Here is an 11,734-nt window from a genome sequence, read left to right as displayed (position 1 = left end):
GAAAACCTTTCAATTCGGAGTAAGTTTCTATGTCCTAAATTTTAAATCTAAGCAGCGTTACTGTCGGTAATTCTCTGCATTTTCGTCGATATCTCAAAGGCGATCAGCGAATTTAACATAGAAACTAGAAATTTAGAATTTGTAAAACAAACTCTAGGTTTTCGGATGTGTGAAAGTATGTTCACTTTACTAGTCACAATAAAAAAGCACCAATCAAAGCAAACAATCGCTTTGGCCTACATGGTCACAAACATACCCATTTCATGATGTACAGAAACTACACCACGCGCTTATGGGGCTGGATGAACACATGCATACACTACACGTACGTGTACATTACACATGTTGTGTGTGTACAATCTTTATACATACGACCAATAGGGGAATTTCGTAGTTCTTTGTACATGAATTTTTGAACTTTCAACCTCGATTTTGAACCGGAAGACAAGATCAAAATGGGGTCATGTCTGCGAGGCGTTTACGGAGTTTTTAACGACCTTTCCGATGATGTATCGATTGTAAGAATCCATAATGTAGATCAAAAGTTACGATTTTTTGAAATAATAAACTTTGAATTTTCATAACTCAAGAATGGATGACGTCATTATGACGTAAATACACATTTTTCTTCTCCTAATGAATATCTAACTATGTGCGAAGTTTCAAGTTCATTTGGGAAAGGTATTTTTGTTAGCGGACATGGGAGATTCAGAAGAAGAAGAAGAAGAAGAAGTATCAACTAGACATTGAGAGTTTGTAAACAAACTCAAGGTGTTCGGTTTCCGGGAGTAAAAGCCTGGTGTAAAAAACAAATATTGCACATTGCTTTGTTCTCAAGATTTGTTGAAAACGCCTTGAAAAGGGAATAAAATTGAAGCTTTATAAAAAAGAAATGAGGCGTAGGAACGATTTGTTTAACTTGTTTAGGATATTGTCATAAATCATACACTAGCTATTATTGTTGACTTCCTTTCTATCATCTTCGCTGCAGATCTCGAAACTGCCCTAAGAGTTACTCACAAGAATATTGTATATCCAGTATAAATAAACTTTGAAATTTTCAATGCGATTTGATTATTTGTTACTTTGATAGTTCACAACTTCATACTAGCCATGATTTATGTTTACATTATCAAGTTATATTCCTGAAATACTTTGGATAGGCCTACTTATCGGGGAGCAAGAAACATTGATGCTTATTAACATCAAAGTAAATGTATATACGTTATGATAATTGTTAAGCGTCAAGAATAGTGTGTGCATTTTATGAAAGGCTTGCTTTATTTTAAGATAATGATTTTCGTACAGAGCGGGCTGTTAATTTTTAGACTGCTTTAAATCTAATATAAAACAAAGGCAAGTCGGTGGAACTGCAAAACGAACCCAAGCCCCTCGCAAATGTTGACTAAAACATAATGAGTTTAGTACAAAATTAATTCTACCTGTAGGCTGTATCGAGGAAATAAGGAATACAACACAGCGAGTGGAAATCTTTTACTGGATCCACGACCATTCGGTGAATGTTTCAGAATTTGCTGTATTCTAAAGAAGCAAAAAGAACAAGAAAATTTAACAAAGTTTGATTAAAGGAAAATCAATTAAACAAATGTGAAGGCTTATTATTTTGTTTATCAATTATTAATACTGTATTGAATTTATATTGCACCCTCTTCAGGACCAGCCTGTTCAAAGACGAGGGGGTAGTCATTGAAACGATTCAATGTAAGGAAATTGCACAAGTTACTGCTTTTGAAATGATCAACTTAAAACCTACTTATGATGTATAAAGTTTATAACATAGTTGTACAATAAATAAATACTTATTTTGAAAAGGAATGATTTTCACACAACGCTTACCGTTTTATCATGGTTGGTTAAAACCTACTGTGCCGTCCGGGACGCCGTCCGAGCACCCTCAAATAGCCTATAGTTCTCGGTGTTTGATCAAAACAAAACCAATGTTCGTCTTTATCTGCTTCTATTTTCTCACCTAATTAAAAGTCATATGAATCACTGAAGAAGGTGGCCATCTCAGCGAAACTTCGCCTTTAATTCCATGTTGATCATTCAGCAATGAGGAGGACTAGTAGGGAAACAAGTTCACGCCGAGTATAAGCTAAATTCAGATCTATGTTAGTACTGTACGCCATTGCTCTACGTTGTAAGTACGGTGACTACGGATCTCCAGGAGTGCCATCCCATATAATTTATCTCATCAAGACGAGTTATTTCGTGGAATAAGTTGACTTACCGACATATTTTATCTTGCTAAGTCGACTTATTCAAAACAATCAGTTGACTTAACAACATAATTTATCTCACCAAGTCGACTTATATAAAATGGAAAATCGACTTACTGACATAATCCATCTCACCAAGTCGACTTGGAGAAAATGATCAGTCGACTAACTGACATAATTTATCTCACCAAGTCGACCTACAGAAACTAAGAAGTTGACTTAACAGCCTGAACACGCGTTGAGATGTGTGTATCAAACCTTGTGCACCACTATGAGAGCACTCTATTTCCTAGTCTTTATTTGCTTTTTTAACTTAACGTTTGTGGGCTAAAACTAAATGTAATACTGTAATGCCCCTTTAAATTATGTTTGACCAGGCAAAGATATAAAGTAGGTTCCAACGGTTACAAAATATTAGTATGATTAGCCCGTGCTTAGCCCGCTCATAGGGTTCCATTGTTTGTGATTAAGTTTACTTCATTGTCATTATGTTTGACAACTTGGACCGAGCACCTCTGGGTCAAAAGATGTTAAGGAGTTTTCTTAACTTTACAAAATTATGATGTCACTTAACCATTGCTTCGTCCTTCGGATGGGACGTAAAGCCGTTGGTCCAATGTGTTATGTAACGCATATAAAAGAAACCCAGTGTACTTATCGAAAAGAGAAGGATTTTGCCCCGGTGTTCCCGGTCCGATCGGCAGCAAAATTGCGCCACAGCACCTTGTAAAGCATTACATGGTGCTACCAGAATATTAGTATGATTAGCCTGTGCTTAGCCCGCTCATAGGGGTTCCATTGTTTGTGAAGCTGAATCCAACGCAGACGCCGTCGTTTCGAAAAGGGTCACAAAACCACAGGACTTCGAAACAAGCTCTTTCATTGGTCCACACATCCACATGCATGTCATATGCGCTATGATGGCCGAGCTTATAAGTCATCTATTTTTTTCTTGCACGTTCAGCCATTTATTCTCGCTGTATTATTGTGCTTCATTTCGCGAATAAATCCATACTGCGTAAGTTTTGTGCTTGACGACTTTTTTTGGGTGGTAAGTTGAATTTTCTTCAAATTTTGAGACCAAATGTAAGTAGTTGTGTAGGGTAGACCACTGAAAAGCAGAATTTGGAGCATCATCCCACGGTCTAAAACCAACAGGGTGCTCATCTATATATCCGGTCGTGCAAAAGTGATTTAGTGGGTCGATTCAAGGTTCGTTTTCATTCTTTATAGTCACGGTCTAAGTCCAAACACAAAGTGGTATAGCCTTGCAATAGTGATGAGCTGGCATGCATAACAACCATCTCTGTCCATATATGACCTCCATGTTATGACCAAGTTTCCAATAGGCAGAGCACTGTGATATATCGTATTGACTTGCTAAATCCCAACTCGACCTAGAAATGTTACAAAGGTGTGGCAGTATTTCGCAGTGATACCAGGCAGGCAAAATGGAGTTTACACTGAAACTTGTACTATTTTCTTCCATTCTCGCAGTTGTTTTCTTTACCGTGATTTCCCAGCCTGTGCATGGGGCAAGTAGGCGCGATCGTCGGGCTGAGTCTTCTTCGGATAATCACGCTAAAGTTCTTATCTTAGGTGCCGGTGCGTCGGGTCTACAGGCTTCGCGGATCCTCCATGACGCAGGCATGGATGACTTTATCATTATAGAAGGAGCGGATCAGATTGGGGGCCGTGTCCGATCCACTACGTTTGCTAATCGTACCATAGAACTCGGAGCAGGATGGACCTACGGGCCGGTAAGGCCTGAGACTTACCAACTATCCATGGATCTAAACCTCGACCGTAGAGCAAGTGACTATGAGAGCTATATAGTTCGGAATGCTACCGGCAGCGACGTCACAGATCAGGCAGATAACGATTACGACAAACTTGAACCGGCCTTTGAAAAGTTATTTTCTCTGAAGGCGAGGATACAGGGCAAGAAAAGCAACCCTGACATGTCGCAGCGGTCAGCGTTACGTCTCGGAGGTTGGAGCCCGAAAAGTGACACAGAGAAACTCATCGAGTGGTTCGAGATTGACTTTGAGTACGCTGAACCCTCTGAGCTATTGTCCACGCATGAGGCGGAAGATTTTGGTGAGACCTACTTCTTAAAGGATCCGAGAGGATTCATTGCAATCTTTGACGTCGTTGCTGGTTTCCTAAAGGAGCCCGAGTTCATCAACCACACCCGTTTGAATCAGAGAGTAGTCTCCATCGATCAGAGCGATCCTGCCTCGGTGGTTGTCACCTGCGAAGATGGCACAGTGTACACCGCCGATCAAGTCCTGGTCACCTTCAGTCTCGGTGTCTTACAGAATGACTTAGTTGAGTTCATCCCACCTCTACCAGAATGGAAGGATGTTGTCATCAAGAAGTCACTCCTAGCTGCCTACACGCACATCTACCTGAGCTTTCCAACGAAGTTCTGGGACGACAAGGAGTGGATCCTGCATGCTAGCCCGAGAAAAGGCTACTACCCAGCTTTCTTCAACTTCCAGTCGGAGGGGTATGATCCAAATGGCACGCCCACACTGCTGGCGACTTTAACCGGTAAGCAAATCTTTTCAGCTAACAGACGTCGGCCCAACGTTGGCAAATGTACACATTTTTTGTTGACGGTTGGTAGTGACGTTGCGGTTACTTTGTTTTTACATCAATCTAACGTCAAAAATGTTGGGCCAACGTTGACCCAACTCTACCAAGACGTCGGACTTTGTCGGGCCGACGTCCCAACGTCGGCATACTACGTTGTGCCAACGTTGGAAATCAACCTTTTTTACTGCCCAACAATTCCCAAGGTTTAGCGGACGCTAGGTTACCCGTATTCTTACTACGTTACTAACGTTGTAAGCAACATTTTACACTGCACGACTTTCCTGATATTAGCACGTCATTGTTTTACCAACGTTGATTAACCACTGACTCTGACCTTTCAAGCGTCTGTTTAACGTGTTTTTTCCCCTTCTTTTTCTTTAATTAGGGATTCGCTTTCACATTTTGTTTTTACGTTTCTCTTAAAAGGTGACGAGTCAAGACGAGTGGACGCCCAGCCAGTATCTCAAACCAAAGCTGAAATAGAACAAGTTCTTCGCAACATGTACGGGGATAACATTCCAGACATCGAGGATATCTTAGTCTCAGGCTGGACGAGTAATCCACTCACCATGGGTTCATACTCCGCTTGGCCCACCGAACTCTCAAGGCAATGCACCGACGCGCTCGAAGGTCGAGTTGACCACGTTTTCTTCGGAGGGGAAGCGACTTCACCGGTTTACTACAGCTATGTTGAAGGGGGGTTAGATTCGGGCAAGCGGCAAGGGCTTAAGATTCTCGACTGTATGGAGAATTTCGAAGAATGTCCTTTGTATGAAGGAGGTGGTTTAGGTTGTGAGCTTCCGGAAGCAAGTTCAGCAACTTTAGTTCACTGTAGCTCTTATAATTTCTTTGTACTTGTTATTGGGTTGGTATACTTTTTGATTTAATAAAGTTCCAATACAGAGGTAGGGCTTAAGCCGGTGGAATCTAAACGGTAAACGGTTCCACATAACCAATTTTATCTTGAGTAGAGGAACAGTTTGTATAAGTAACAGTTTCGCAAATAGATTAGACATTTTAAAGAGGAGGTATGTGTATAGTTAGTAATAATTACAAGCGTTATTGGCATAACTTATGGTTAGAAGTTTACAGTAGCTTTCGATAGTATAAAAGGAGCCTGGAAAACAAATCACTACGAAGGATCTTAGGTTCAAAATTAACACGGTTGTGTCCAAACATTTGAATCTGAGAAGCGTTACAGTAGTAATGCTTCTCAGATTGTCCAATCCTATGACATTCTTCGTGCGTGGACATAGTTCGTGTGGACATTTGCCATTTTCGAAACCACGGCTTCGGCTTTCTATTCGGCTTCGTCCGGCAGCTAATCTCGTCTAAGCCCTAATCGCGTACGGGTGGTTTAGCTGCACATTTCGCGTGAACATGAACGTTGAACGCGAACGCCAGAAAATATTGTATCGGTAAAATCTCACACTTTTTAGAATACTGAAGTTACAACTTTTCACATCAGGTACGTACGTGCGCGCAGAGGTCATACGTGAGCATGCGATAGGCCCAAAGTTGCGACGTCACCCCAAAACAACACAATATTATTGTCCGACGTTCACGTTCACGTATTTGCTTGCGTAGTGTGCAGCTAAACCTCGCGGACCAAGCTAGCCTGAGCCGAATCTGGGGACAGGGCCATGCAATCAAAAAGACAAAAAAATTGCCCCAGATTTTCGGCGCTACTTAAGAACGCAACCACACCTTTGAATTTCAAAACACGTATCTTCATTTTTTGTAAAGGATTAAAATGACCAAACAGCCCCCCCCCCCCAAAAAAAAAAGAGGGAAATGTTGCCTTTAAAGGATTTGGGTACTTTTAGTAACACAAAACACAATGTCCACAGATTTACCTTAAACTTACACCGTTTAAAGATAATAATAATAGAAAGCTTACCTTAAAATATCAGATGCTGAGGTGCCCAAATTTTTGAGAAATGAGTAAAACTATGTCATGAAAATACGTTTTTACATGCTAAAATGATTTTCATCTTATGGTAGTTTGCCTTTAGAGTTTGTTTAAAACCTATACGAATATACTACAGTTAAACTCACGTTTTCAACTTCGTGTGGGTCATTACATTACTTTTGTACTCGTACAAGCATTAGTAAAACAGTTGTAGCAGTTTACCCCCACTAAAAATTCAAACAACAGTAATTAATATTTTTGCGAGCGTTCAGTGGTTTAAAAACGGTCACCTAAAAATGTATGTTTTTTTTTTTTACTGCTGTAAATATTTACCATCATTTTGTTTTGGGTGCCGCTTTGAGGCATATTTTTTTCCTTCTCTGTACTAAGGGTTATTGCAGCACAAAAATTAAGTGTTTCATTAGGGAGGTTATGGGAAGGATTTTAAGTTTGAATGTGTTGTCTGGTTTCTTACATAAAAAATAATTATTAGACGAAATGTCCGACATAATTATAGGTTAAACAACTAGCGGTTGGAAAGATTTAAAGAAAGGGTTTGTGTATAATAAAACAGGCTTACTAAACTCAAACTTTGAGGGCAAGTGTTTTTCTTTTGTATAGGCGGAATCTGGGTAACCTTTACCCAACCTATTTAAAAGGAGTTGAAACTTATCCAGTCTCATATAGCCTTGCGCACTCTATCGATAAATAACACAACAACTATTTCCCCAATCAAGACTAACTCGATCCCTAGCCTGATCATCTGCATCACACTTCGAGGCTCGTGAATAATAAAGACAGGGGTCCAGTCTACTCAGTCACAAGACTAACTCACTTATGATCAGTGTAGTATATCCGTTGTGAACGGATAGCCTTTTGTCAAGGCCAATTGTGGCTTGGACAGATTTGTCGAGCCGCGATCCCAAGTGACTTGAAGGGGAGACCACGCGCGCTTGTCGAGTGGCAAAAGCCACAACCAAGAGCGAACACGAGTGCGAGTCCGTTGGTAACTATGGGTGCGTTCGTTTAGCTCCCCTGGGTCGACCCCGGTGTGTGGCGTGGGTTTTTTTCCAGGACAAACGTGTGCAGAACATTACCCACGTTCGTCCTGGAAAAAAACCCGCCACACACCGGGGTTGACCCAGGGAAGCTAAACGAACGCACCCTATATACCATTATAATGGGTGCGTTCGTTTAGCTCCCCTGGGTCGACCCCGGTGCGTGGCGGTTTTTTTTTACCAGGACGAACGTGGGTAACTATCTGCACACGCTCGTCCTGGGAAAAAACCCGCCACACACCGGGGTCGACCCAGGGAAGCTAAACGAACGCACCCGGACTCGAACCCGGGCAGGTCGACCATTGGTTGACTACTGTGGTCGACGATTTTGGAACCAGCCTCTAGCCCAGGGTTCCTTCACTGGTCCCACTCCAGCATGCACCCTCTAACATCGTGTACAACGCAGAGAGGAACCAGTGACACAATGACGAAAAGGTGGGAGGTTGCCTTGACTTCCAATTGAGTCGTTCAGGTGAGTGCGTCACTGCATGTTGCCAGTGTGGCGGTTTCAGTCTTACGCCGTGTTCAGTTTTCCGGGACTCAGTATAAAGCATATAACAATTGACTTATTTTGCTTGCTGTGCGCAGGCGTCGCATGACGTAATGTTACCGTATTTGGTCATTCGGAAAACTGAACTCGACAGAAAGTTGAAACCGCCACACCGGTCAGTACATGCAGTGTGTAGTGAATTACCGATTGACTAATGTGCCCATTTGAACTTTCTCCTAGCCTTGTCCCAAGGCGCACGCGGCACCCCCAGATGTCAAGCACGACTCCAAAATCACGCACGAAAAAAAGACCATCGCGCTGGTCGTGCGTGATAATCATGGGGGTGCCGCCGCCGCCGCGTTCGCCTTGATTTAAAGCTAACTTTATCCAACGGTGCATGGTCTAGACTTGTGGACAAGTCGTTAAATCGGTCCAACGCGGTGAGTTAGTTGAGTTGTGGCGGTGCTCTCGCGTGATCATTGCTCTTGCGCGAATTGCTGGCTTCCCGATGAGTAGAAATCTATGCATGGTCTCACCCCATCAGTCGCTTGAGATCGGGGCTCAATGAAGCTGTTCATGACAAAAGACTACAGTGGACGCTGAATCGAATGCCATGCCAGGTCATTTGTAAACGAACAATGAATTACTATCTATTTTGTAGACGAAAAGTAAATAAAAACGACCAACCAAAAAGCAACGAACAAACAAAATCAGCAGGGTGCTCATCGACCCGTAGAAAAAAGTAGTTTAAATTGTCACGGTTATCAATGACTTTAAAGCCATGGTGCAAGGTTACACACAAAAAATATAAGCCATGCATTATTTCCGAGGGCTGGCATATTATTCAACCAAGTCCCCCACTAGGTAGGGCTCGTAATCAACTGACCTATGAAAGAGTTAGGTGTACCAGGCAGGCAAAATGGAATTTACACTTAAACTTTCAACTTTGTCTCCTATTCTCGCAGTTGTTTTCCTTACCGTGATTTCCCAGCCTGTGCATGGGGCAAGTCGGTGCAATCGTCGGGCAGAGTCTTCTTCTGATAATCACGCTAAAGTTCTTATCTTAGGTGCCGGTGCGTCGGGTCTACAGGCTTCGCGGATCCTCCATGACGCAGGCATGGATGATTTTATCATTATAGAAGGAGCAGATCAGATTGGGGGCCGTGTCCGATCCACTACGTTTGCTAATCGTACCATAGAACTCGGAGCAGGATGGACATACGGGCCGGTAAGGCCTACAGTCCACCAACTTGTCAAAGACATCAACCTCGACCGAAGAACAAATGACTACGACAGCATTACAATCCGTAATGACACCGGTAACAACGTCACCGATCAGGCATTTGGCGACTACGACAAATTCGAACCGGCCATGGAAAAGTTATTTTCTCTGAAGGCGAGGATACAGAGCAAGAAAAGCAACCCTGACATGTCGCAGCGGTCAGCGTTACGTCTCGGAGGTTGGAGCCCGAAAAGTGACACACAGAAACTCATCGAGTGGTTCGACATAGACTTTGAGTTTGCTGAAGCTACGGAGGTATTGTCTGCAAGTGAGGCAAGGGATTTTGGTGATACCCAATTCTTAAAGGATCCGAGAGGATTCAAAGCAATCTTTGACGTCGTTGCTGGTTTCTTAAAGGAGCCCGAGTTCATCAACCATACCCGTTTAAATCAGCGAGTAGTCTCCATCGATCAGAGCGATCCTGCCTCGGTGGTTGTCACCTGCGAGGACGGCACAGTGTTCACAGCTGATCAAGTTTTGGTTACCTTCAGTCTCGGTGTCTTACAGAATGACTTAGTTGAGTTCATCCCACCTCTACCAGAATGGAAGGATGTTGTCATCAAGAAGTCTCTCATAGCTGCCTACTCACACATCTACCTGAGCTTTCCAACTAAGTTCTGGGACGACACGGAGTGGATCCTGCATGCTAGCCCGAGACAGGGCTACTTCCCAGCTTTCCTCAACTTCCAGGCTGAGGGGTTTGATCCAGACGGCATGCCTTCATTGCTGGCGACTTTAACCGGTAAGAAAGTGTATTAAAAATATTTGTTTTCAATAGTCCATTTGATTTTTCTACTCGCCAAAATCCCTGAATTCGACATTTGGATATAATTGTTTTATTGTGACTCCGATCGGCCAAATTGTAGGTAAACCCACTTTCTGAAACACAACGTGGTAGACAGAAATCTCGCGGGCCAGAAATAGTAGAAGAGCTGCAGGTATAAAAGGCAGAGACTAGGCAGGACACCTTGTATTGGCTTCTAGAACTATCCATCTCTAGTCACACTTTTTTTTTTCGTTTCTCTTAAAAGGTGACGAGTCAAGACGAGTTGAGGCCGAGCCAGTATCTCAAACCAAAGCTGAAATAGAACAAGTTCTTCGCAACATGTACGGGGATAGCATTCCAGACATCGAGGATATCTTAATCTCAGGCTGGACGAGTAATCCACTCACCATGGGTTCATACTCAACTTGGCCCACCGAACTTTCCAGGCAATGCACCGACGCGCTCGAAGGTCGAGTTGACCGCGTTTTCTTCGGAGGGGAAGCGACCTCAGCAGTACATTACGGCTACGTTGAAGGGGGGTTAGACTCGGGCAAGCGGGAAGGGCTAAAGATTCTCGACTGTATGGAGAATTTCGAAGAATGTCCTTTGTATGAAGGAGGTGGTTTAGGTTGTGAGGTTCCGGAAGCAAGTTCAGCAACTTTAGTTCACTGCAGTTCTTATAATTTCCTTTGTAAATTATTTGTTTTTGGATTGGTGTATTTACTGATCTAGTAAGGTTTCCTCGATTTGGAGAATGCCTCACCATACGGCCTATGCAGATGGAGACTGAATGGTAGACTGATTAACATTGTACTTCCGGAACATTATAACAGTTTCTTTATGTTGACCGTATACGTTTAGTAACAATTGTTTTAATGGCAAACTTTAGCAAACAAGATGCCTACAGTAGCTTTGAAGATAATGATTGTAGAAAGCTTCCCTGAAAATATTACTTGCCGAGGTGCTGTTGGTTTTTGAGAAATGAGTAAAACAATGTAATGAAAATAATTTTAGTCTCAATGATTATATGAAGGAAATTATTTTAGCATGTAAAAACGTATTTCCATGCATGACATTGTTTTACACATTTCTCAAAAACTATAGCACCTCATAAACTAAAACTAAAGGTGAATTCTCTACAATCATTATCTTCAAACGGTGTAAGTTAAATGTAAATCTGTGGACATTGTGTTTTGTGTACCAAAAAATACCCAATTCCTTTATTAAATAGGCAGTTTTGAAAACCTTTCAATTCGGAGTAAGTTTCTATGTCCTAAATTTTAAATCTAAGCAGCGTTACTGTCGGTAATTCTCTGCATTTTCGTCGATATCTCAAAGGCGATCAGCGAATTTAACATAGAAACTAGAAATTTAGAGTTTGTAAA

General features: G+C 42.2%; 2 protein-coding genes across 2 annotated transcripts; both read left to right on the top strand.

Moving 5' to 3' along the window:
• Nucleotides 1-3,691: 3,691 nt before the first annotated feature.
• On the top strand, nucleotides 3,692-6,234 carry LOC139953865 (uncharacterized). Its single transcript, XM_071953452.1, has 2 exons — nucleotides 3,692-4,796; nucleotides 5,268-6,234. The coding sequence occupies exons 1-2, from the start codon at nucleotides 3,692-3,694 to the stop codon at nucleotides 5,726-5,728; spliced, it is 1,566 nt and encodes a 521-aa protein (XP_071809553.1). The 3' UTR covers nucleotides 5,729-6,234.
• A 2,986-nt stretch (nucleotides 6,235-9,220) lies between these two features.
• Nucleotides 9,221-11,081, top strand: LOC139954033 (uncharacterized). Its single transcript, XM_071953680.1, has 2 exons — nucleotides 9,221-10,325; nucleotides 10,615-11,081. Exons 1-2 carry the CDS (start codon nucleotides 9,221-9,223, stop codon nucleotides 11,079-11,081), a joined length of 1,572 nt encoding a protein of 523 aa, XP_071809781.1.
• Nucleotides 11,082-11,734: the final 653 nt, after the last annotated feature.

Source organism: Asterias amurensis, chromosome 22 (assembly GCF_032118995.1).
Source record: "Asterias amurensis chromosome 22, ASM3211899v1".
Taxonomy (NCBI): domain Eukaryota; kingdom Metazoa; phylum Echinodermata; class Asteroidea; order Forcipulatida; family Asteriidae; genus Asterias; species Asterias amurensis.
The sequence above is the reverse complement of the archived record's forward strand: the minus strand, read 5'-3'. Positions and strand labels throughout refer to the sequence as shown.

Bases quoted from the DNA above. Each gene is read 5' to 3' on its own strand.
- LOC139953865 (XM_071953452.1), top strand. From the start codon at position 3,692: ATGGAGTTTACACTGAAACTTGTACTATTTTCTTCCATTCTCGCAGTT. The intron at 4,797-5,267 runs GTAAGCAAATCT...TTCTCTTAAAAG, and splicing joins ACTGCTGGCGACTTTAACCG to GTGACGAGTCAAGACGAGTG.
- LOC139954033 (XM_071953680.1), top strand. From the start codon at position 9,221: ATGGAATTTACACTTAAACTTTCAACTTTGTCTCCTATTCTCGCAGTT. The intron at 10,326-10,614 runs GTAAGAAAGTGT...TTCTCTTAAAAG, and splicing joins ATTGCTGGCGACTTTAACCG to GTGACGAGTCAAGACGAGTT.